Consider the following 27,261-nt stretch of genomic DNA (forward strand, 5'->3'; position numbering starts at 1 on the left):
ATTCAACCCCTGTCAGAGTTTCTAGACACACACTCTTTTTCCCTTGTCCTTTTTTTGCTTCTTTAGTCATGGTTTCCTATTTGATGAGAGACTAGAAAGAGTTCATTAACAGCCAACTCTCATCTATGGATACTTTGGCAATCTCCTTCACTGGGCTTACTGTCGTTGTCATCCTATCGTATATTTATTCCTCTTTTCTTTCTTCTTCAGTAAAAAAGAAACTGTTGATAATTATTAGTAGCAGCTTTCATATAACTTCATTTTGGCCATAAAGTGGATCATATTGGTTGTTGTATAAAGTCAAATTACCAGCTGCACAGAATGTTCTAGTTTTGCATCTCCCTAGTGGCCTTATTTTCCTCTTACTTCCTGTTTAGACACAGTCATGCATAGGTTTAGTTTCCTCAAAAGAGCTTACTAGCTAAGCTGGAAATAGTGTTAAAGTGCAGTTTACTGGCTTAAAAAACAAAGCAATTAGCTAAAAGCAGCCAAAATGTCATTGTTCTTAAATGATTATTTTCAATGAAGTCTGTGGAACTTTTCTTGAATGCTTCTTTGATTATATTTCTTTTTTCATGAATTCATAGAAACAGGGTGTGTTCACACCTGATTCAGAAACCGAGAGCACTTTCTTATTTTGTTTGTTTGCATTTGTGTGAAGACAACAATCACACTCAAAACACACATTATCCATGGGCCTTCTCCTTTGGAGGTGTTTCCAAACAGGCGACAACACCTTCTCAGCATATACTTTTAAACTTTGTTTTCTACTGGGCCAAGAAACATTGAATGGCAAAATAATGCCAGTGTGCACACTGATGATGCTCCATGTCCAATTGAAGTATTTCTGGATTTCCTGAAAAAACGCCATAAGAAAATAAACTAAGAAAACACAAAGTAACTCTCTACAAGGAAAAATACTAAGAAGCAAAAGACTTGAACAACAAAACAGTATGACAGAATCAGCACTGTATGAACTTTGGCAAAGCCTTGAATATGACAGTGCTTCATTATACTGTACTAAAGCTTTCTTTGTTTGTTCATGACTATTCCATACATAGTTTTGACAACATAAATGGTGAATTATAGATTTAAAAAGAAGACTTTAAGCTGATTGTGACATATAATCTCCCAATATCTGCATCATCACATTTTCACCATGCATCGACCCATTATGTGTAGGTGCTGTCACCTCTGACTCTTATGGTGTATCATTATGGCCAAACCTCTATCCAAACTCCAGACTCCAAATCCTCTCTGCCATTCCCAGGACAATCTACAAGTCATTACCGGTGTGCCTCAGCACAGAGCAAACTCATATTGAGATCCCTCTTTAGTATAGAGGCTGCTGGTTTAATGTTGGCTGTTCATTCCTGATTAAATTGTATGCTGCTCCCACTGATTTATCACTGAAGATATAAAGGTTCGCTATCCTAATATAACATTTTTACTGCGCTTGATGGTGCTTAAAGTGGGATGTGATTTAATTTAGAAATTCTAGTTTGATGGCCCTCATCAAAACTACAAACCTACATTAGTGGATGTAACTAGTAATTGCGAATATTTTTTTCAAATTATTTAAAATATTCCACAAATAATATTTTCTCCATTTTGATCAACATACTCAATAAAAATTAAGACCTCAGTCACATTAGGGCAAAACAAAAAAAACCAAAACAAAAAGAAAAAAACATGCTGGATATCTGTACTGATACTGATATTTAGAATCACCAATTAACCTAACCAGCATGTCTTTGGACAGTGGAAGCCAGAGTACCTGGAGAGAACCCACATAGACACAGGGAGAACATGCAAACTCCACACAGAAATGCCCCGTTGGGCCATGGATTCAAACCCAGAACCTTCTTGCTGTGAGGCATCAGTGCTAACCACCACACCGCTGTGTCACCCGTCTCATATTGACTGGGTAATATGTTCGATGGAGATGAAAATTATCAACCTACAGAGGGCTGAATTCAAAGACACATTGAAAAATTATGAGGCAGGCTAGTCCATGTTGCTGAAATTTCATTGCAACAACTCAATATGTCACTTAGTAGTTTGTATGCCCCCCACGTGCTCGTATGCATATTTAACAATGTCAGGGCATTCTCCTATTGAGACAACGGATGGTGTCCTGGGGTATCTCCTCCCAGATGTGAACCAGGGAATCACTGAGCTCCTGGACAGTCTGAGTTACAACCTCAGGTGTCGGATGGACCAAAACATAATGTCCCACAGGTGTTCTATTGGATTTAGGTCAGGTGATTGTGGGGGGGCAATTCCAGGCATTGTTGTGCACCAGGAGGTACCCAGGACCCACTGCAGCAGTGTAGGGTCTGACAAGGGTTCCAGGGATTTCATCCCGATACCTAATGGCAGTCAGGGTGCCATTGTCTAGCCTGTGTCCCTCCATTAATATGCCTCCACAGACCATCACTGACCCACCACCAAACCAGTTATGTGCTGTGCTGTAGTAGCCGGACTGCCTGTGCAACCTCTTTAGGGTCCAGGAAATGCCTCGTGCTACCAGTAGTGAAACTGACCCTTGCTAAATGCGAAACTAGTGAAAAACAGTCAGAAAAGATGAGGAGGGGGAAAAATGTCAGTGGCCTCCACCGTAAAATCATTCCTGTTTTGGGGGCCGTTTCACTGTTGTCCCTCTGGTGCATATGTTGTTAATTTCATTAACATGAAAGCGGAAGTGATAAACAAACCCCTCCTCTACTTAACTGACCGGATCAATAACTCAGAAGATTAAATGACTCGATGCTATACTCTGGTTAAAAAGTGTTCCTTCAATTAATTTGAGCTGTGTATTTTCAGGTTAATCGCTTCTTCATTATCAGTAAGAGGGAACTTAAATTGAGCCTTCCCTTGAAATTAGGGAAATACAAAATCCTATACATAAATATGATGAGACTGAATCTCATTAATTGTAACAGATGTAAACCGTTTGGAATACTAATCTATTCTTTAGCATGTGCAATTATGTAACATGGGCTCCAGCTGACAGCTGCACATTGTCTTTTGATTTACTTAATAGTGAAAAACTGCTTCACGATTCAATTAGCTTCAATTAATATGCCACAAAGCTACTGTTCTAGCCAATTTTTGATTCAAAAGCAGCAGGAAGCTGCTGAAAGGAAGTACTGACCCCTCAGTCATCTCCCTCTCCAATCCTTTAGACTGTAGATGTTTCATTGTGCAGCGTGTCAGAATCAGTACTGTCCGTGTTCCTAAGAGACACTGCCTCGGGCTCTCATTTTTGGTCCACACAGAGACAATTAGAATCCTTTGGTGGGTTTTTGGGGGCAAAAACATGCTTAATATCCGTTAAAAGCCATGTTAATATGAGGATGGGGTCAATTCCAAAATTAAATGTAGTATTTGTGACTGACATTCAATATTCAGTGTTTCATAAACAGTAGTGTAGATTGTTGGTCTTTTGTAAGTGACATTTTAGACTGATTGACTCAGCATGAGAACAAAGGAAACTGAAATTAATGTGGAATAGTGCACAATGTGGTTCGATCCTCTTGGGAAGAAAAAGGAAACGATTCATAATGATGGACATAAGGGTGTTCTGTTATAGGTTGCCAAAATGGATTTGGTGCCACTTGTCAGTTATAATAAATAGCTATTTGAATGCAACTTGGATTTTACTGAATCGTTATTTATTTGCTGGAGAAAATGTCATGTATTTTTTCTAACTTCATCTCTCTCTACCAGCATGTCCAGAACATTCTGTCCATCCAGATCTGTGTCCCACTGAGATTTTCTACTTTGCTTTCCTGTCATGTCTCAGTCTCATTTATTCTCATTTTTCCCCATGTTAAGGAGTGTCCTCAGATCCTGCCCTCCACCCAGATCTATATTCCTGCTGGAGTTATGAGGCCGATCACCCTGCTGGCCCAGAACCTGCCCCAGCCTCAGTCTGGGCAGAGAAACTACGAATGCATCTTTCACATCCAGGGCAACACTCACAGCGTCCCAGCGCTGAGGTTCAACAGCTCGAGCATTCAGTGTCAGAAGACCACGGTAAGAATAAAAGCACACTCATAGTGCACACATATTCATAAGATGAGATATAATATGATCCTATGTTTATCCCACAGTGATGAAATTTGCAATGATGCAGCAGCTTACAGTTTAAAGGACAGTGCACATAAGAGAATAAAAAAGTAAACATTAAATGAATACAAAAATACTTATGTGTTCTACTGGGAGCAGACAAGGTATTACAGTTTCACAGCAGTAGGAAGGGAGTACCTGTAGTAATGCTCCTTCACACAGCGCAGGTGAAACAATTAGCTGCTGAAGGTGCTGATCAGTGCTGTTATAGCACCATGGAGGGCCTGGGATTGGTTTTCCATCAGGGATGACAGCTTTGCTTCCATTCTCTGATCACCTATGGAATGAATTTACTATCATAATGCAAGAGCATTTTAAATTGATTCGAGGGCAGAATTTATCGATTTCATTCTCAGATTTTGTGATATTATCTCTCAAAACTCTGCTCTCGCTCTCAAATTTGCTCTGCGCTCTCAAATTTGCTCTGCGCGTGCTCAAACTGTGTCCACGCACTCGGTTACGATGCTGCTCGCGCAGATTTCCTGCGCTCAATCTCCAGCTCTCTCTCTTGCTCTCACGGAACATGTGCGCTCACGGATCTCTGCTCTGCTCACGGATCTTTGGTGTATCAACGCTGTCAACCAATAGAAGGCCGGCTGGTAGTGACCAATCAGATGATCCCTGTTTGTATACGGTGCGTTGGCTGTTTTTCGAGGAGCGTCGCATACGGGCGGGCACTCTTTTAACAGGTTTTATCCACTCCCTACCCCCGGGGCAGTAATAAATGTGATTTCTTGTATTTGTTGGACTACTGTTCGAATAAAATATCATTCAACACATACAAGAGCGTCCGAGCTTCTCATTAAAATGGCTATATTGTATAATAACAGCCGCATCGAACACTGCTCTTTGCGGTGTGCTGGTGCAGAAAACAATGTCACCATCCTGAAGCTAGCGGGACGGACAAAATGGATCGGCGGCAAAGCCAAAGTGCTCAGGTGAGTTATTTTTAGACTCATTTTAATGTCACGCGCTCGTGGTAACTTTCGTGAACGCTTTAAAATCAAGGTAAAATGTTTACGATGAGGCAGTGAGCTGCTGAGGCTCTTGGTCTCTGTTCCAGACCTAGCTAATGAGCTATATTCTAGATGTGCAACAAATATTTACATGGGACATTGGTGGTTATTATTTTCCTTCCTAATGTTAGCAGGCCATAAAAATGCCTCATCGTAAACATTTTACCTTGATTTTAAAGCGTTCACGAAAGTTACCACGAGCGCGTGACATTAAAATGAGTCTAAAAATAACTTGCCTGAGCACTTTGGCGTTGCCGCTCCATTTCGCCCGTCCCGCTAGCTTCAGGATGGTGAATATTGTTTTCTGCACCAGCACACCGCAAAGAGCAGTGTTCGATGCGGCTGTTATTATACAATATAGCCATTTTAATGAGAAGCTCGGACGCTCTTGTATGTGTTGAATGATATTTTATTCGAACAGTGGTCCAACAAATACAAGAAATCACATTTATTACTGCCCCGGGGGTAGGGAGTGGATAAAACCTGTTAAAAGAGTGCCCGCCCGTATGCGACGCTCCTCGAAAAACAGCCAACGCACCGTATACAAACAGGGATCATCTGATTGGTCACTACCAGCCGGCCTTCTATTGGTTGACAGCGTTGATACACCAAAGATCCGTGAGCAGAGCAGAGATCCGTGAGCGCACATGTTCCGTGAGAGCAAGAGAGAGAGCTGGAGATTGAGCGCAGGAAATCTGCGCGAGCAGCATCGTAACCGAGTGCGTGGACACAGTTTGAGCACGCGCAGAGCAAATTTGAGAGCGCAGAGCAAATTTGAGAGCGAGAGCAGAGTTTTGAGAGATAATATCACAAAATCTGAGAATGAAATCGATAAATTCTGCCCTCGAATCAATTTAAAATGCTCTTGCATTATGATAGTAAATTCATTCCATAATCACCCACTACCTTCACAGGCTCAAGAGGGCAGAACAGAACAGAGCCAGCCTTCTTCAGCAGTCTGTTCAGATCACTCCATAGAAAATGGCTGATGCCACAACGGAGTCATAGTGCTCAGTAGTGCGCCCAGCACTCAAGTGTCCATAGCTGGTACAGCCTGTTCTGGGCTTTCTTTTAAAGAAAAAGGGCACTGGTGTGGTCAGTCCAGTCAAGTTTTTTGTTGAGGTGAACACCCAGGTACTCATAAGAGTCCACTATTTTTATGTCCACTCCATGGATGTTCACCAGTGTGTGTGGTGTTTGCGTCTGCTGAAATCCACCAACAGTTCCTTGGTCCACATTCACCAGACTACAAAATCTCAGATGAGTCCTCTCTGTTCTCCGTCTTCCCCATCCTGGATGAAGTCGATGACTGCAGAGTCATCTGAGAATTTCTGCAGATGACACCTTTTTGAGTCATGTCTGTAGTCTGCAGGGAGAAGAGGAAGGGAGCTAGGACTCCCTTGCTGCAAATGACTACATCAGACACACAGTCCAGTGTCCTCACGTGCTGTGGTCTATTGGTCAGTCCAATATCCAGGATGTTAGGTGGTGATCTACTCCTGTATGCACCAGCTTGTACCACCCTGTGACAGACTGGAGGGTGTTTCAGTGAGATTGCAGTTACTTGTACAGGTGAAATTCTCTGCAAACCCCCTCACCAAACACTGCAAAATCAGGGTGGGGTTGTGGAGCTCTGTTCATGACTAGCCATGCTGGTTTAACCATTAGGAGGCTGCATTGTGAGACAGACAGGCTGACAATAATTGACTGGTGCAGCAAAGACTTATATCTTAGGTATATGGCTAAAGGGACACTGTTGCAACGCTCTCTCTTCATTCCTGCACCTCATTCCTACTTCTTAGTCCTCAGTCAAACTGTCACCGCTAATATGGTGCGACCATGTCAGCAATGTTAATTTCCTCAGCTCCAATCAGGGCATTAAGGCAGAGGGGAGGAATTTTAACGACACCAATTATGACTTAACTTCACAAGACATATGATTAACATGCAAGGCACACACCACGGCGCTCTGGTCCAACAGCCTCCTCGCAGTTAAAAGGGAGCCAGGAGCCAGTGTGTGGCTTTGGCAGCTTCACCCTGCCCCCTTTTCTTCAGCCTGTCACACACTTGTCAGAGGCTTGGGGTCATTTAGCTGACTTCTGCATCACCACTGGTCTGGCGTTGATTTGTGACCACTTGCTGTTTTTGAACTATACTGAATCGCCCACTTTCTCCCTACAAAGGGATGGATTGAGCTTCTATATTGTGATTTTGGAAGTCTTTCTGCCTCTGATGTTGGTTGGTGACACAAAAAATAGTTCCTCAGCATACTATTGAAGTTTATTTCCAGAATGTAATGATGGCCCCTATGGTTCTTTTGTGCTTTGGAAAGGTAATTTGTGCATATTTAGTCACTTGTGTCTCAGTAATTGCTTTATGCAAGTGAGTGCCGGCTTAGATTTGACTTTTTTGGTTGTTATTTGAACTACTTGACAGCCTACTGAATGCATCAAGTTTAATGTTTGAATAACCTGGTCAGAACAAGTTTTTTTCTTTCTAAAGGAATGACAATTTTTGGCCTGGTTCAACACAGAAGTCATAACTTCCATGACATCTATTACAGTACTTCTAGAAAATATTATATAGACAAACATTTTTATTTTTTCTTAGCGGTAAATATTATTTTCTGAAAACCCCCCACTTCCAAAACCAACACTTACTCCAGGTAATAGCACTGTGCAGTTTGCATCATCCCCAGTGTTTGATACATTTATTACTGCACTGCTGCTCTTATATAGAATTGCTGATGGACAGAGACCTTCCTCTGCAAATCTCTGATTCACTGGTAAAAGCAAATGGACACACACGCACATATTTGGACATGCATTTATTTATTTCTTCCTCAGTGCACTTTAATGTTTAGTAAAATCCCAATGTTATCTCTGCAGGAGTCAGGAAATTTACAGGTCTCAACACAATTTTGCAGCTGTTGGCGAAGCTAGACATAGTGGGCTTTGGCATGTGTGTTTGTGTTTGAGCCCAGGTGCACACACATCCATGTGGCATTAGGTGGAGTAAGTAAGCCTCCTTCCCTCCACCCCCCGCCTCTCTTCTCGTCAGGTGGGATTGTGATAGGATCCAATTAAGGGAACTGTAGATAAAATGATGATGAATTGCTGTGGTGTGGTAGTTTGACACACACACACACACACGCGCGCGAATACAGACCCAAGAGCAAAAGGCTGGTAAAAGGTAAAGAAGGAAGCAAAGAGACGAAGAAAGAGAAAGCCAAAGAGGAAGTGAGGGAATTAGGAGCAGACAATAATGATGCAACAAGTGTGATGGAGGAAGTAGAAAGATGGGAGAGAAAAATAAAGTATGGAGGCCGGGAGGAAGGAGACTAAGCTCGGCAAGCAGGCTAGGGGAAACAAACGAGTGAGAAACGGACAGCGAATATATTTGGAATACAAAAGATATGCATGTTTGAGAAAGTGATTCTCAAAGAAAACAAAACCATGATCTGTGAAAAAGTAAAACTGTTTAGATTAGCTAGAACAGCCGAGGGTGGACAGTGTGGATGGGTTACAAAGCTGTTCAGCTGTGCAGTGATGGTTTTCAGATATATTCGTTGAGTTGTAAGATTCAGGCAAGAAGAAAGTAATTGGAAAAGGTGTAGCAATCCCAAATGTTAGTAATTCAGCCTTATTGTGCATACTCTTGGGAAAATCAGGATGGATGCAGTTAACAAAACTCAAAATTTTTAAATTTCACACTTTTGACAGATCAAGGCCTTACAAGTTTATAACTGCATATATATATTGCAAATGCCCTATAATGCTTACCAGTTTGTTTTGTTTGGTGCTGGCTAGATATGCCCTGTCGGCCTATAAAGCAATTTGCTTTGTAGCTGACACTTGGCTGCTAGTAGAGGTTGAAGGAGTGGAGAGTGGAACATAAAAAATATTGGTAGTATGTAGGCCTGTCACAATGATCAATAAATCAATTAATCGCATGATAAATGAAAATTATTTTGCCAGCCTCGATATATTGCCATGTGCATGCGTGCTTGTTTTCCCCGTCCTTCTCTACCAAACAGGCTGGATGACAAGAGGGTTCACTCTGTGCATCGGTCTCAGCACCTGGGCGGGTTGGTTCCATAGGGGAATGAATGGAGTGAACTCGCCTGTCAGTCATCCAGTCTCTTTCTCTAAGTGGGGGGAGTCTGGGTCGCTAGCATACACCATACAGTCAATGGCATACACACACAGAGAGAGTGCAGCAAGTGAGCCTCGTGAGGGGTAAGGTAACGCAGGTAGAAATTTGTAAGAATAAAAGGGATGATTTCAAAAAAGAATGCCACAGCCCCAGTGTGGGAACATTTCGGATTTAAACCTAATGAACAAGGTGAGCCCATTAACACGGACAAACCAGTATGTCGTATTTGTTTGAAAGAAGGGGCAACGAAAAACACTCATTGATGCGTTTTGTGCGCTCACAGAGAGTGAAGTTTGCTACATTGCAGTTGAAAAGCCAGCATTTCGAGAAATGCTGCAAACATTTGACAAACAGTTGTTTTTTGTGTATGTTTTATTTATTTAGGATATTTAAAAGTTCTTGACATTCCAATTAAAATGTTAAATACTCTTGAGAAATAAAAGTTTCTTGCTTTTGAAAAGGTGTGCTTGCATTATTATGCCATAGTATCATGACATTAGTGAAAAAATGGTCTCAAAATAATGTTGACAATAATATCGTTTATCTGCAATAAATTAAATTGTGGGACAACATACTGTCCAGCAAAATTCGTTATCGTGACAGGCCTAGTAGTATGTAGACTATTTGCCTTCTGGCTGTCTTGGCTTACTATCTGAAAAGAAGATACTGTCAGCAGTGCCTCACCATCACCATCAACACCCAACGAACCCACTCTTAACATGGTGAATTTGGTGGTGGGAACCAAACTCGTGGTCAGTGGTCCCATGTGATAAACGCTGGGGGAACTCTATGTTTACGTTATATGTCAGTCAGCTGTACCTGTCGCTCCCATTGATTGCTGCCACAGTCATGTTGCCTTAAAGTTAAAATGAGTTAAACATGGCCACTTCACATCGTCAAGTTGCTGCAACTCACTGAATTTAATTAAAATTCCATGGTTTCCATCTGTCACATTAATGCTAGTCTCCTAGACTACTACTCTCCTCCTGTGTGTGGGCAGGTAGAGCGAGTTGTCCACAAACCAGAGGGTTAGCTCTTCGATCCTTGGATCTCATGCCGGAGTGACCTTGATTAAGGCGCTTGAACCCTGATGTGCTCCCAGTGCTTGGCCCTGGTGTGTATATATGTGTGTGCTTGTGTGAATGAGTGTTATTGTGTTTTATTTGTAGTTATACCTTATAATATGTGAGGTAACAGAAAAAAAGGGACTGAAACCATTAATACTGAAGATCAACAGATAGGAGATACATCTGTGATTGAGAACCTGCAAACCGCCACCATTGTATTCAGTATTCTCACTGGGGAAGTGTGTGTATATGTATCACAGCTGGCTGTGACTGGGACAGTTGAGGGTAATAAATCACAGAGAAAATTAGCAGTAGTTGTGCACTCATCCATTCAATCTTACTGTCTCTTTGTGCATTATTTAGCCCCTCACCAAACACTGAAACATTGAACTTGCATACTCAAATACACCGGGGACCCACATGTGCATTGGTGCACACTGGAATAGTTACAGGAAAGAATGTGGGGGTGCGCACACTCACAGGCACAAACAGGATGACTACCCAAGCTTCGGGGATACCTACTGGTTTTGTTCATGGACAAACACATGAACACACTCATTCTCCCCAGGGGTTTGGAAGCACGACGTGAAGCAGACATATGGAGATTCTCCACATGATCCTCTTCCTAATCATGTGGAGCAGACGGAGACTGTAGCATCAGCAGCAACCAGCAACCCGCTTTACATGATTTATTACATTGACACACATAGGCAGATGCAGTGTGCGCGTGCAACTGCACTTGTATTAACTTTCCACTCTAAGTCTGTGCATCTGGCACTTCTAAATTTTGGGATGATGACAGACTGCATGCGCTTGTATGTTCGCAGTCCACTAACTGCCTGGCTGCAGTCTAGACTTGTCCTGCTCTCAGTCTTGCTACATACAGTATAACACGCATACCTGTATAATACCTGAGCAGCACATCTCAGTGTATATTTCTCTGCAATACTTTCTCCTAGAAATTTTGTTTGTTCATTCATTCATTCATTCATCTTCTATACCCGCTTAGTCCTGTTAAGGGTCACGGGGGTCTGCTGGAGCCTATCCCAGCTGTCGTCGGGCGTAGAAATTATGTTTACATACTAATTAACTTTGCTTAATAAATTTTGGAACAGTAGTGGGTGACTTGATAATGTTCATAGGCATCACTGTTGTTTGGTCTAGACAGTGGTAGAAAAGTATTTAGATTTTTCACTCAAAAACAAATCTCATGGTCCATGGTTTCACATCCTGTGGGGGGTGCTCCGGGAGTATAAGAAGGATGGTCCCTTGCTGGGGGGGCTCAGCCTTAGAGATAAGGTAAGGAGCACACAGGAGGAGCTCAGAGTAGAACCACTGCTCCTCCACGTCGAGAGGAGTCAATTGATGTGGCTAGGGCATCTTGTAAAGATGCCTCCCGGATGCCTTCCGGGAGAGGTGTTTCGGGCATGTCCCACTGGAAGGAGGGCTGACCCAGGACACGATGGAGGGATTATATCTCTCGTCTGGCCTGGGAACATCTGGGGATTCCTCCAGATGAGCTGGTAGAAGTGGCTGGGGAGAGGGCTGTCAGGACTTTCCTGCTGAGGCTGCTGCCCCCACGACCCGGACCCGGATAAGCGGGAGAAGACGGAGACTCAAATTAAATTGGCAATACTGCATCATAACAGTAATCTATTGCAAGTAGAAGTCTTGCATTGGCATAAAGTGTTGGATTTTTAGCAAATCTGCTTAAAATTGCTCATATAAAAAAAAAATAGTTCATTGACATGTTATACTGTGATCTTATATTATTGTGCACTAATGTAAATGTGCTGCGTAATTCAGATTCTCAAGGTGGAGCTTGATTTAACAGTTAGGTATGTAATTTAACCTAAAATAGTGCATGAAATTTATATGACTTCTGAAATACAATCAGCTGTGTACACGTACAGTTCGTTAGGTACACTTGAAAACTGCATAAGAGAGGTGGTAATTCATATGTATGGTTATTTTGGAGGATATAGTTTGCAGTGCTGTTCATCTGTACAATTGGGTTTGTCAAAATAATTGGACCATGTGTCGCTCCAACACGATACAATTCAATAGTACTACATAGCACAGTCTCCAAATGCTCTTCCACACAGAAAGTGTATGTCCTGAGCTCTTAATTGTGTGACTTATAAATATTGTTCATTCGTGGAGCTGCAGTATCAGTTTTAACCAAAAAATAACAATAAAGGGCAACTGAATTGAAATTAAGTGAAATGGAGGATTATGTGAGAGTGTGTGTGTAGTAGTGTATTTTTAACACATGCTCAGGTATCCTTCAACATGACTAATTACACGATGGTGACCTGCACACAGGCGCACACACACTGCACAGCTCTCCACCGCCCCACCCCACCCACACACACACACACACACACACACACACACCCTTACGCCAGCCAGCTGCTCTGTTTTGTTAACATCGGCAGTTTTCAGTTCCTTGACCACGTACACACACTCACACACACATGCTTGCTCTCTCTCTCTCTCTCTCTCTCTCTCTCTCTTTCACACACACCAGCCATATCTATTCATACAATCCATGGAGACATGCAATCCATGGAGACGATTCATGTAGCGAGAGAATAAACGAGTGCAGGAGCAGATAACGAATGAACCTGAGCCAGGCTGGTGTGTTACTGTAATGAGGCCAGGGACGGCTTTGTGCTCACCTTGTACTTTTTTACACCTCCTCCCCTCCCTCTTCCTTTTTTTCTCCTCTTGTCACCTTGCCTCCCTCCCTTGTCCCCCTCTCATAACCCCTCCTCCTCCCAATGCCTCTCTTGTCCCTTATCTCGTCCTCGGTTTAGCTCACTTTCCTCTGCTCTCTTTTTTTGTCCAGTTTGCTCTTCTCTGCCTCTTACTTTCTCCCCTGCTCTTCTTTTTCTCTATTTGTCATCCCACACTGGCTCTTACTGCCTCTCCTCTTTTCTCTCTTTGCCCCCCTGTTGTCTCCGTGTCCCAGCTAATCCCCTCTCCTCCTTCCCTAATTCCACTCCTCTTACTTTCCACTTATCTGCTTTTTAGTTGTCCTGCACTTGCATCTCCCTAACTTTCTTCTACTGCATCCTCTTCTTTTTTCCTCTCCTCTCCTCTCCTCTCCTCTCCTCTCCTCTCCTCTCCTCTCCTCTCCTCTCCTCTCCTCTCGTCTCGTCTCGTCCCTGGGGGGGAGGGGGGGGCACACTATGAGTTGTCTCAGGTAGATTAATTACATGCAATAACACGAAGAAGCTGGCCAGAGGCTTCAGTAATGAGTCTGATTACTCATCCCCAGCAGCTCTGGGCGCTTAGGGGAGGGAAGACAGGACAGCAGGCCAGTCGAGGGTCCTCTCAGTAGGGGGAGAGCAACTTTTACCTAACGGTGTTCCACCAGTACAGTGTTTCTGACAGAACTGATGTCACCACCTTGAAGAAATAGTTTGGATGATTTGGAGTGGGTTTGTTAGAGCTATTTATCCATAGTCATTGTCTTACTTACAGTAGATGTTTTGAGAAGCAAATAGGGGTACTGACCATCATTTAAATGTTGTGGACGAGATAAGCAACAAAATGTAATTTACCTGACAAAGTGTAATCCTAACCCAGAATCTACTATGGGCACTGCACTGTCTATAAAGATTAGTATCTCACACTTTAAATAATCCAGACTATCCCATTAAGATCAAGAGTCACTGACATACTGAAACTCAGTAGCTTTACAGTTCAATTCAATAAGAGAATACTTTCCAACCACAGCATACAGGTCTGCTTATATATCTGTTGCTGTAATCAGCAACTCAGTTAAGCTGTAGCCTAGAAATCCAAACAAGTAACCTACAACAGACTAGAGAAATGCCTAGAATGCAAAGAGGGCAAAGATGGAACCACACCTGGAATGGTTAAACCTAAAAAAATATAATTAAATCAAGGAAATGTGTGAAACCTGAGAATCAATAAGAAAAAGAATGGTAATAATTCCTAATTTTTTTAAAGCAAGTAAAGTTGTTTTGAGAACCCATTATTTTCTTAAATCAAACATTTTGCTTTATCTCAGGGACTACATGTTCATTGGCATACAATTTTTATTGTAATCATTCATGTTCTTTTTAGGATGAATTGGAATAACTTCCCTTTGCAAATTCCACTTTTGTTCAGTGCATTTGTTTATGACCAACACCTGCAAAACTACTGACAGTTCTACGTGCTCAGTGCTAATTAGTAATTATTGGCCCATGACTTCAGTCCAGACTGATTTATCTCAGCAATTAATGCAATGGATTGTCACTAAATTGTGTACAGAGGTTTAAGATCCCGGGAGGATAAATCAATTGACTTTGAAGATTCCTGTCATTTTTGTTAATGCCACACTGAGGTACAGTACTAGCCACTAACTAAAAAACAGTCTGAGAATGACTCTTGTCTGGCCTCTTGCTTGGTCAGTCTCTCTTCTTTGCTTCCTCTATCAGTGTTTTCCTCTTTGCGTTTGAAGGAAAGACAATCCATAGTGAGTATATGGACCTAGCTTCTTCTTCTCAGCTGAAGATCCATGTATTTGGTGTTATGTGACGTAGTGCAGTGAAGCAAGCTCTCCTCATGGGTGATCAGTACCTGATCAAGTTACTATACATAATGCCAGAGTAAGCTTACTGGGCTCAGAGTGGTAATGAAGAGGAGGAATTCTCCTTAGTTAATTTATGGTAAAATAGTCCATTCCATTGTTTTGCTTTAACAATTTTAGCTTAACTGGTCTCCCTCTGCTGCTTCAGTCCTCTGCTGTTTTTCCTCTTTTGGCTGTTCCTTTTTCTTTATTTATTTTTAAGCATAAAATCAGCATACAACTTTTCTGTTCCTCCTGAGCATCACCTAGGAAAGCGAGTTAGACACTGGGCGATGCTCAATGTGACTGGGTGGCACGGTGTCACAGTGTGGTTTGTGTCAGCGTTTTAAACCATGTGACAGTATGAATAAAGCATGATGTGGCAGGCAGCAGGGTGGGCAGGGACTGACAAAAGAACAAGCTCACTCTGTGTTTTGGTGACTGCCGACAAGTCGAAACCCTTAAAGTTTAATGGGGTCCACGCCACAGAGAGGAGTAATATGTGAGCGTGTGTTGGGAGGTGCTGTGGTTTCGCAGGACTGCAATAAACAGGCCTTTATCCAGTGTGATGTAATAGTAATGCAAATAGAGTCAACAGCACTGCGTGTGTGTGGTGGTTCAGGGTCACACTGATCTAGTGGGACGGGAATATGTTCAATCAGCCTTTCCTTTGTGGCGAAAGAGTGCTTTGGTTGATTCTCTCTTCTATGGAGCCGTTGATCTCCCAGAATCTTGTGGTTTCATTGGTCTCTGTTCATCTAATCTTTTTAATGTCTCAGTGGAGATCCAAACTTCCCACATTCTTTCGTCTGTGGCTGCTTACAATGACTGTATTTTTTCCCTTTTTTTGTTCTCCTTTTTCTTCAGCTTGTCTCTTTTTTCCATCTCTTTTTCCTTAAGGCTGAACTCAAACTATCTGAAATAAGGATGTGATTTTTGAAAAATTGTTGATTTATTTTATTTTTTTCTATGTGAATTCAAGATAAAACCTGTATACCCATAAGGAGCAGATACTGGTCCTACTGATGGGTTGAGGACAGCCCTGTCCAACTCTCCTAGAGTAACTGCCTGTCTCCTGGATTCTCCTCCATGCTCTTGAGACTGTGTTGGGAGACACAGCAAACTTTCTGGCAATGGCACGTACTGATGTGCCATCCTGGAGGAGTTGGGTTGCCTATGCAATCTATGTAGGGTTCAGGTATTGCCATATGCTACCAGACCCTACCTAAATGCAAAACTAGTGAAAAACAGTCAACAAAGGTGAGGAGGGAGAAGATATCACCGGCCTCCACCTGTAAAACCATAACTGTTTTAGGGGTCATCTCACTGTTGCCGCTCTAGTGGACATGCTGTTAATTTCCTTAACATCAAGCAGCTGAAACTGATTAACAACCCGTTCTGCTCACTAATTGCCCAGGGGCGCACGCTCAGATCCAGAAGCACATTTCGCTTGTACTTCCCAATCAATGTGGAATTGAGCGCACATGTTGTACCTGACCCCTCCCTGTCCACGCCCCCTTTTAAATATGCAAATTGTATTTAAATTAACCCTGCACCCGAGATTCCCCTCTATGCACGATCAGAAAATGAAAACATAAGAATGAGTAAGACGGGAAAAAGAAGAACTTCACAGAAAGCGAATTGGAGACGCTACTCACTGGAGTGGAGATGTGCAAAAATGTACTCTTTGGCACACTGTCCTCCACGTGCCACAATGTTGGTTAATTGCATTTGTGCATCACATATGATCTGTACATTGATCGAATGAAAATGTTTCCTGTTGATATATACAAATTCATCATGTGATGGCGCTTTTATAGCAATATGTGTGCAGTCAATAGCTCCGATTACATTCAGAAAACCGGCTCTCAGTGCAAATTGCACTTTAATGTTGACCTGTTCAGATGCATTGTATGGGAATTTGATATATCTGGCTGACATGCGGATAATTCACAGCTCTGCTCAGGGTCGGTCGGCAAAGTCCCGATTGGTCAGACTAATTGTTTTCACATTTATGACAGTTTCCCAGCATCACCTCTAAGTGTCGCCAAAGGATCAACAGCTGTAGAAGCAAGCGTACACCAATTGAATGCCACTATAAGAGCAACCCCAGAGAGAAGGGATGCATGCAGCGAATAGGTACGAGCCTCCTATTGGATAATTACTGCATGGGCGATTATCTTTCAGCTGGCAACAGTTATTTAAACCTAACTGATGCAATGAGTAACTTCTCATTTCTTAAACAACCATGTCTAAAGACCAAAAAAAAAAAGACAAAAACGTACTCGCTCATGAAAAAGTTCAGATGTATCAAGAGTGAAATGTCTGCGAACTTGTACGTGCCTACGCCAACGTGTTAATGGCTGGCGTACGCTGGCTTCTACAGCTGTTGATCCTTTGGTGACACTTAGAGGTGATGCTGGGAAACTGTCATAAATGTGAAAACAATTAGTCCCACCGATTGGGACTGTGCCAGCAGAGCCATGCCAGCCGTGTGGGACGGAGTTATTCTCATGTCAGCCAGGTATATCAAATTCCCAAACAATGCATCTGAACAGGTCAACATTAAAGCGCAATTTGCAGCGAGAGACGGTTTTCCGAATGTAATCGGAGCTATCGACTGCACACACATTGCTATAAAAGCGCTATCACATTATGAAACATTTTAATTTGATCAATGTACAGATCATATGTGTTGCGCAAATGCAATTAACCAACATTGTGGCGCGTGGGTTAGGGAAAGCTTGCTAAAGAGTACATTTTTGCCTCCACTCCAGTGAGTAGCGTCTCCAGTTCGCTTTCTGTGAAGTTCTTCTTTTTTTTCCCATTTTACTCATTCTTATGTTTTCATTTTCTGATCGTGCAGAAAGGTAAACATCAGGTGCAGAATCAATTTAAATACAATTTGCATATTTAAAAGGGTTGAGGACAGGAAGGGAACAGGTACAACATGTGCGCTCGATTGGGATGTACAAAGGAAATGTGCTTGTGGATCTGAGCGTGCGCCACATTTTAGAAGGAAATCCACGCAAGTGCTAGTACATGAGACCCCAGGTTATTCCATCAATGGATTTTTTCTTCCCTGATGGCACGGGCATTCCAAGATGATAATGACAGAATTCAACGGGCTCAAATTGTGAAAGAGTGGTTAAGGGAGCATGAGACATCATTTTCACACATGGATTGGCCACCACAGAGTCCAGACCTTAACCCCATTGAGAATCTTTGGGATGTGCTGGAGAAGGCTTTGTGCAGTTGTCAGACTCCCATCATCAATACAAGATCTTGGTGAAAGATTAACGCAACACTGGATGGAAATAAATCTTGTGTGACATTGGGGAAGCTTATCGAAACAATGCCACAGCAAATGCATGCTATAATCAAAGTAGGGGTGGGACGTGTTAATTCCGATTAATTAATTACAAAGAAATTAACGCGTTAAAAAAAATAACGCATTTAAATCGTAGTTTGCATTCCAAACAACGCAGAACTTTTGTCAGTGCACGATTTCCTGGTACACCCATTACACTGATACACGTGAGAGCTCGGCTTACGGCTACCTAAATCGAGGAATCAGATGAAAGCACATTGCTGGGACTGACGGAAGGTAACTTTATTTAAAAAACTACCTGATGGAAGCCTTGATAAAAGCGGGGTATTGCACACCACCGAAGCACTTAAACCCTACGGTGCCATCTAAATGCAAAGGATGCTGGCAGCCCAATTGTTTTATTATTATTACTATTTTTACCATTTAAAGTCAATACTGTTCTGAAAAAGTACTTAAAGTGGTACTTTAACTTTAGGTCTGTTCAGTTTTGGCTAGGGATATTTTCTTTCAGTTTCTGCTGTTTTGAATTGAAATGCAATTAAATGCATGTTACCAGACATTAAAAGAGCTTGAGTGTACAATATTCATGTCTATGCCTATTATTTGATTCAGTCCACTAAAATCCATTTAAATAAAAAAATGTTGGTTTTGGGGGCAAATATTGTTATGCGATTAAAATGTGATCAATCAAGATTAATTAATTACAAAGCCTCTAATTAATTAGATTCATTTTGTTAATCGAGTCCCACCCCTAAATCAAACCTAAAGGCACTACAACGAAATATTAGAGTGTGTGACCTTTTTTTTTTTCCGGTGGTGACTTTTTTTTGGCCAGGCAGTGTATTTGCAGCTTGATGGTTCCTTATGCTTGTTTATTTATAAACAAATGCCCCCATTTTTGTTTTTGCTCGCGCTTCGTGCACTGGCATGGATAGGGGCCCACTGACATTAAAAGTGTACAGGGCCCAGTATTCCTCCCCATTAGCAGCTGTCCGAACAAACAACAATCTTTCCCCTTACTTTTCCCTTCATCGCGGAACCCAAAGGGCTGTCCATTATCTCCTTCCTCTCCTATTTGCTATTTCAATAGAACCATTGGCCTTGGCGATACGTGGTGAAACCAGTATAAAGGGAATTCAGAGGTATGGCTCAGAAAATAAAGTGTCCCTATATGCTGACGATACGCTTTTGTATCTGTCTGACCCTTTAAGCAGTCTGCCCACCACCCTGAACTTACTTGAGGAATTCAGCAAAATATCTGGGTATAAAATTAATTTACAAAAGAGCGAAATTCTGCCAGTAAACGCGACAGCTAAGAAACTTAACTTTGACCTATTTCCATTTAAAGTCAGCCCACAAAATATTAAATACTTAGGAGTCTGGATAACACACACCTTTAAAGATATGTTCACAGCTAATTTCTCACCTTTATTAACTCGCCTTAAACAAGATCTGGAGCGATGGAGTTTACTGCCCTTGTCATTAGGAGGACGCATTAACACAATTAAAATGAATGTATTACCCAAATTTTTGTATATCTTTCAGTGTATTCCCCTATATTTATCCAAGTCCTTTTTTTGTCCGTGGACACATTAATATCTAGGTTTATATGGAATAAGAAAAACCCTCAAATAAGAAAAGGAATCTTACAACAACACCGTCAATATGGGGGTTTATCACTCCCGAATTTTCAGTATTATTATTTGGCTTCTAATATCAGATCAATGTTGTACTGGAAGGAGTTTCCATCTAATAACACTTCACCAGAATGGTTGCAAATGGAAAAATTATCTTGTCCTCAAACTTCCTTACATTCACTACTTTGCTCAAAACTTCCTCTTTTGGAGCCTATATCTAAATTCACCTCAAATCTGATTGTAAAACACTCCTTAAAATTTTGGGTACAGTTCAGATGAGCTTTTTTTTCTTAGAGATCTACCCATTTGTGCTCCTACAGTTAAAAACCATCAATTTATGCCATCAATTGTAGATACAGCTTTCAATGAATGGACCAATAGAGGAATTACCACAATAGAAAACTTGTTTGTTGACACTAAATTTGCATCTTTTGATCAGTTAAGGTTAAAATTTGACATTCCCAGGTCTCAGTTCTTTAGATTCTTACAACTTCGCAGCTTTATAACAGCATCATTTACTCATTTCCCATCGCAGCCACCCCATTCCCTCTTAGATACCATTCTGAGACTTAATCAAGGTTCCAAGGGGACTATTGGGGAAGTCTATTCCCTACTAAGTACATATAATCTGGAACCCTTGACATCATTGAAAAAGCAATGGGAGGATGATTTGGGGTTAGAACTTCCTGAAGAAACTTGGGGAAAGGCTTTAGATAGAATACATACCTCTTCAATTTGTCTGCGGCACACAGTTATTCAATTCAAGATTCTGCATCGCCTCCACTGGTCTAAAGTGAGACTAGCAAGGTTTATACCCAGTTTCGATCCTATCTGCGATCGATGCAAACAAACACCAGCTACCCTCTCACATATGTTCTGGTTTTGCTCAAAACTAAAAAACTTCTGGCGTGCAATATTTAAAACTTTATCAGATGTTTTACAGATATCTATAGAATCCTCTGCCGCTACTGCGATATTCGGAGTAATTACACAAGACACTCATTACAATCGATACGCAAAGAATATAATAGCTTTTGCATCTCTCATTGCCAGACGATTGATATTTCTTAGGTGGAAGGATATACACCCTCCAACCTTTAGGATGTGGGTCGGTGACCTTTTACACCACCTGACACTTGAGAAGATCCGCTATTCTACAAGAAGGTGCGCTCAGAAATTTTATGACACATGGAAGCCTTTTCTGGCACACGTGGAGAGGTTGGATATCACCCATGTTGATGCTATGTTGGAGTGACCTTCTGTTGTAGAGAATTAGGGACTCACAGGAACCACTTCTGCTTTGATTGCATTGTGTGTGTGTATAGATCTCCTTTTTCAGACCTGTCATACACTATTACTTTAATTTATCTGTTTTCTTGATTTTGTTTTGTGAGCAGTTCCAACATGCAGACAATGCATATGATGTATGTGCTTGTATGTAGAATCGGGGCCAGCAAGTTGAATGGTACAGTAAATTTATTTATTTATTTTTTCTGTTTGTTTGTTTTTTTTTGTTTTTTTTTGGGGGGGGTGGGGGGTGGGGCTCTGTTGGAGCATGGGTGGGGATTGTTTTCTTTTGTTTGTATTGATACATTTAAATCTTAAATCTGTGATGTATTTGGTTTGTACGTTCTTTGCATATATGGCAATAAAAAGACTTTGAGCAAAAAAAAAGTGTACAGGGCCCAGAATTTGGTGCTACGCCCCTGTATATAGGTCAATGTATATGCCAATGGAGGCTATTACACATGCTAATAGCTATGAGGCTAAAATATTGCTAGCTGTGTTATGTTTAGCAAAATATGAAGTAAATGAAGTTTGCTGAGTTGGAAAATGCAGTTCTGCGATGGCAAAACTGTTTTTGCCTCCAGCTAACCACCATGAAGTAGTCATGACATAGTCTGTAAAACAGTCTATAAGGCAGCTAAAGCTTGCTGCTTTGAAGTTGATGTTTTGGAGCTTCTCGCACTCACTACATGCCTTTATTTCATGCTGCCACATTTAGTTTTAGGGTGCTTTCCCACCGAGGTCTTTGTTCTGAAACCCAGGAACGTTTCACCCTCGGGCCAGAAACAATGATCTCAGGTCAGCCCGGTTAGAGAGATTTGTGTGGAGTGTGAACACAAGTCACCCACAGATGAATACAACTATCCTTATAAATATTCCTGTAAAATGATGACCATTAACAAAACTGTTTGCATGCAGTAGTGTCAAGTGTCAGGACGCTGTTTGAGTTGCTTTGTCTCGATTGCACTGTGAACATGAACAGACAGATGAAAGGAAATTACTATATGTTTTAAAGTTCTTTGTTTTGCAAATATCCTCGGCATTCTATACGTACTTGAATTGGGACATTAACATGCCCAAAGTAATTCTGACAGCTTTTATAATTTCATCTAAGGTAAAGTTGTTAACTTTGTCCACCTCATCAAGGAAAACTCTGGATCAACTTCAGAGTAGAATGGAGAAAAGTTCAGACTGTATCATAAGTGCGTGTGTGTGTGTTGGGGGGGGGGGTTCTCACGCCTTTCGTGGAAATGGCAATTTCACTTCACACTGTTCCGTATGTCATCTCTCCCTCATGTGTTAATGAATATGGTCCTCTCAGAAAAAAAAATTGAGTTTCTGGCTCCTTCTCACCTCTCACATTCCTTCCTGAACTTCCCCTTCTACTTCTCTTCTCCCCATCTTTCACCCTATTTTCCTTTCGTCAACTGTCCTGTCTTTTCTCCCTCTGTCCCGCTCTGCTCATCTCCTCTCTCCCGTCTCCATTCCTCCGTGCCCGGTCAACTGAAACCAATCTGGTATTTCTCTGTGTGTATTTATGAAATATGTCTTTTCTGATGGATATGGATTTATGCATGCGTGCATTCTTGGGCTGTACCGCTGCCTGCAATGAACAAGTTGGGGTGTATCACTATGCAAATTAAACAATATTTCATGCAATTCCTAGTTTGCATTGAATCCATTATAAATAAATCAGCAATTTCTTACACCTTGTCATTCTCTGTCACAGTATGACTACGAGGGCAGTGACATCAGTGATCTACCGGTTGACCTCTCTGTGGTGTGGAACGGAAACTTCGTAATCGACAACCCATTCAACATTCAAGGTAGAATATTTCTTTTCAGTCCCTCCTTCTCTATTCTTGCTGGGTATTGCAAAACATGTGAATCGGTCATGCTTGTTTATTTGCCTGTAATGATTTTCTTGGAAGCAACGACAACGTATGCAGCTCCATGAGAAATCTGTAATTTAATTTTTGACAGCCAGCAGAGAGAAAGGTGAAAGTGTGCCATTTCTTTTGAAAAACACTACTCTTGTCTCGGGGCATGGGCAGTGATTGATGGACGGCGATGATAACAAACAAGCATCCAACACAGAAATTAATAGGGATGGATGTTAGACAGGAAGATAAACAAATGGAGAATGCAATAGACAGAAGAAAGGATGGAGATGGGAGCATGACAGGTTGATAAATGAACTGGTGTAATGTTGGGGATAGATGTGAATAAAGGGATTCATAAAGAAAAACTAAAAGTGACATGAAGCATTTCATATTTTTAATCGATATTTGTGCATGATGTAGAAAACAATTACCAATTCTAAATTCTGGTAGAGCCTAATTATTTTAGACAACTCATTACATAAAATATATTTCATGCTCTCGAGTGTGTCATGTAGTTTTTCTCAGATTAACTAACACTTCCTTTTCTGTTTCCTTCTATTTTTTTATTTGGCTTTAAAATGACACGTTATAATATCACTTCCTTTGTGCGCAATCTGACTTCATTTTGATGGATGTCAAAAATGCAGTTCATTTCAGCAGGTCGCTTTGAAATTAGTTGCTTATCATTTGAGACCTAATTCTTCTGCCTGCATTACTTTGTTTCAAATGTGCTCTTTTAAGGAAGTCTGTCTGTTCTGAGGGATCCTCTCAGGGGATTAAACATTTTGTGTTTAGCATGTGCCGAGAAATATGGTAGCTGTCACAACAAAATTACTAATCCCATTTTAATGTGGTCAGGTAATAAAATCCTATACTGTCACTCTAAACTATAAACTTGATGAATTTGTCCTAATTAGATAACAGCAATACAACCCATGGTCAGTGTCTACTGAGTACAGTTGTGCACTCTCGACAAACTCCTCAATGCTGTTAACTGTTCATGCTTTAATTTCTAAATACGTTATTTCACTGTCAATATCTTCTACAACACAATAGTGGACTCTAAACAGTTCGCTTCACTGATTGCAACCAAATTCAATTGACTATGTCGCTGTTACTCTTCCGCCCATCACTGCAAGCCAATCAGTTTTATTGGCCCTGAGTATAATTTCCTGAATGTAATCAGTCCCCAACAGAATGGATCCAGACCAGCTTTCCAACACAAAAACTTTGTGGGCAGGGGTTGTACCGATAGTCGACTAGTCAATTAGTCAATTAGTCAATTAGTCGACTTTACTGCTGTGCCATGATACTTTAAGCATAAGGTTGACTAGTCGCTGATCATGTGAAAATAGCAACATTGACACCTCTGAGAAGACATTTGGTGAGGAACCCAGTTGGTCATTGCAGCAAACTAGCACTGGTTCATCAAGTGTGTGGAAAGATGAAGCCCATACTACTGTGGCATGTAAAATATTTAAGTCAGTCTTGAAATACAACAAATGTACTACTGCAATGCACACTCACTTGGCCTCCACTAACGCTAGCAGAGGAACTTCTCGACAGCAGTCAGTTAACAACTGATTCACCAAAAAATAGAAGGAGGCACATCAACATTTTGAATTTTCAAATTTCATTGGCTGAAGTTATTAGACCTTTAGTTGCTGTACACAGAAAAGGCTTCAGAGAAATACCACATTTTTTTAATTTTATTTTATCCCGGTATTACACTATCCTATCTTACAACACGCTGTGAAGTACTATTAAATGCTATTGACAGTGCCGATTTATACATGGCAGCACACAGTATTGATAAGCTCATGTGTTGCTTATTTCTGTCTTTACTTTCACTTAGATTTTTTATCCCCAGTATATTCTCTGCAGGGCGGCACAGTAGCGAGGTGGTTAGCACTGATGCCTCACAGTGAGGAGGTCCCGGGTTCGAATCCATTGGCCATCTGGGTCTTTCTGTGTGGAGTTTACATGTTCTCCCTGTGTCTGCGTGGGTTCTCTCCGTGTACTCCGGCTTCCTCCCACCATCCAAAGACATGCTCATTAGGTTAATTGGTGATTCTAAATTGGCCGTAGGTGTGAGTGTGAGTGTGAATGGTTGTCTGTCTCTGTGTTAGCCCTGCGATAGACAGGCGACCTGTCCAGGGTGTACCCCGCCTCTCGCCCGATGACGGCTGGGATAGGCTCCAGCAGACCCTTCGACCCTTCACAGGAATAAGTGGTTACAGAAGATGAATGAATGAATGAATGAATATTCTCTGCAACGTAGATGGATTGTGCAAAGTTAGCAACAAAAAGACCTATATTAACTGAATACCAGGATGGAATTAAAAAAAAATAACAGAATTATCCTTTAAAGTTAAAGTAAAGTAAAGTAAATGTATCAAGTTTGGAAATGAGAACAGAACAAAGGGAACAAGGTGTATTCTTTTGGCTTAGAGTCACTGGTTTTGTTGCTAAAGCAAAGAATAATAAGAATAAGAGCATAAGAAGTTTTTATTGTCATTGTCTGGTGAAAAACAACAAAATACAGTTTGGAAGCTCTTATATATACAGTAAAAGCACACAGTAGCACAGAAATGAATGTAATTGGCACAGTGAAGAAACAAAACAGTAAACAGTTAAACAGCAGTGCAAATGGTATCCACATTAGTGCAAATATGCCTATTGAGTGTAGGTGGACTGGAGGATAAATATGGGAATTATTGCACAGTAGTCTATGAAAGAGAGGTTGACGGTGTGAAGGATTTGATGTCTTGAGGGTAGAAGCTGTTTTTTAATCTACCACTCGCTGCAGGTTCTTGCTATTTTACTCTGTGCAGCTGCTGAAGCACACAATGCAGCAGTAGGACAGGATGCTCTCTATAGCTGACCTGTAGAAGTTTGTCAGGAGGCACTGGGGGAGGAGAGCGTACCTTAGCTTCCTAAGGAAGTAGAGTCTTTGTTGTGCTTTGCTCACCTGGTGGGAGATGTGTGAAGCCCAGGTGAGATCAGCAAAGAAGTGGACACCAAGGAACTTAAAGCTATCCACCCTCTGAACCTCCTCTCCCTGCATACAGAGGGCAGACTGCAGATTATGCTTGGATTTCCAAAAGTCCACAATAAGTTCCTTGGTCTATGAGGTATTTAAGTCAAGGTTATTGTCACCGCACCATTGCACAAGATGCCGAACCTCTTCTCTGTAGGCTCATTCGTTGTTGTTAGATATCAGTTCTACAACGGTGGTGTCATCAGTAAATTTGATAATTGTGTTGGTGGTTGGTACCATCAAAATGTGGCATGGCAAAGTCTATGGTCTGGAGTCTCTGTTCGGAATTTATTTCACCTGTCGAAAAAATCTGTTCAGTCAATCATATGGTTTGGGTGAGCTTTATGTGGTGATGAACAGACGGGTAACAGCTACGCAGTCATGTAGGTCATTGGAGAGCTGTGGGCTCCAGGGCTCTGATTTGTTGTAGGACTATCCAGTTGCGCGTAATTTCTTTCTGCATGACTGAAGCTCACCACATAATGAAGCCCAAATGGCGCCAGACTAATAGCATCTTCAAATCCTCAAATTTCCTCATGGCTTACTTTTGTGATTTTTAAAAATAAACACAGTTAACAGTTGAGATCAATTAGGAATTTGGGGGCACCCTTACGTAAGCTAAGAATACAACAGTTTTTCACAGGTTATCTGAATATAAGTCATAACTGAGTTTTTTGATATCTGTATTTTTCTTGAGGTTTTCTGCATGGATCGCTCTTGACACAGGCCAAGGGGATTCGTGGCACAGAATGCATTGCATGTGACAACGTTGTGTTGAGCGAGTGAAATCCAATGCTCTTAGATGAGCGCGTGCGTGCGTGCGTGCGTGCGTGCGTGCGCGCGCGTGTGCGTGTGTGGAATATTTTCATGTTGTTATAAAACGGTGCACTTGCTATCTGACTTTTGAGGTGCATAAGGTTTAACACAGGAAGCATCTGAGGCCAGTGGTATGTTCTTCACAATGAGTCAAAGACTTATGAGAGAGCAGACCAATAGATTATGGTTTGCTAAAGCCTTACAAAATACTCATTACAATTATATAAGTTCAATGCGAATTCATGTTAAAGGTCTAACCCTCTTTAAAAACCTGCATTATAAAGCTGCTCCTGCTCGTATAAAGACCCTC

The 27,261-nt window shown here is 41.5% G+C and overlaps 1 protein-coding gene across 1 annotated transcript in view; it reads left to right on the top strand.

Moving 5' to 3' along the window:
* Positions 1-6,475, top strand: part of LOC311494174 (plexin-A1-like) — a gene marked incomplete at both ends in the record, with an annotated part of 32,936 nt that extends 26,461 nt beyond the window's left edge. Inside the window, 3 exons of the mRNA XM_084553084.1 lie at positions 3,841-4,041; positions 6,228-6,284; positions 6,374-6,475. Coding sequence (XP_084409210.1) covers positions 3,841-4,041; positions 6,228-6,284; positions 6,374-6,475 — 360 coding nt within the window. The remainder of the gene's footprint in view (positions 1-3,840; positions 4,042-6,227; positions 6,285-6,373) is intronic.
* Between the last annotated feature and the right edge of the window lie 20,786 nt (positions 6,476-27,261).

The sequence above is a fragment of the Chelon labrosus genome (assembly GCF_963514085.1).
Source record: "Chelon labrosus genome assembly, chromosome: 10".
Taxonomy (NCBI): Eukaryota; Metazoa; Chordata; class Actinopteri; order Mugiliformes; family Mugilidae; genus Chelon; species Chelon labrosus.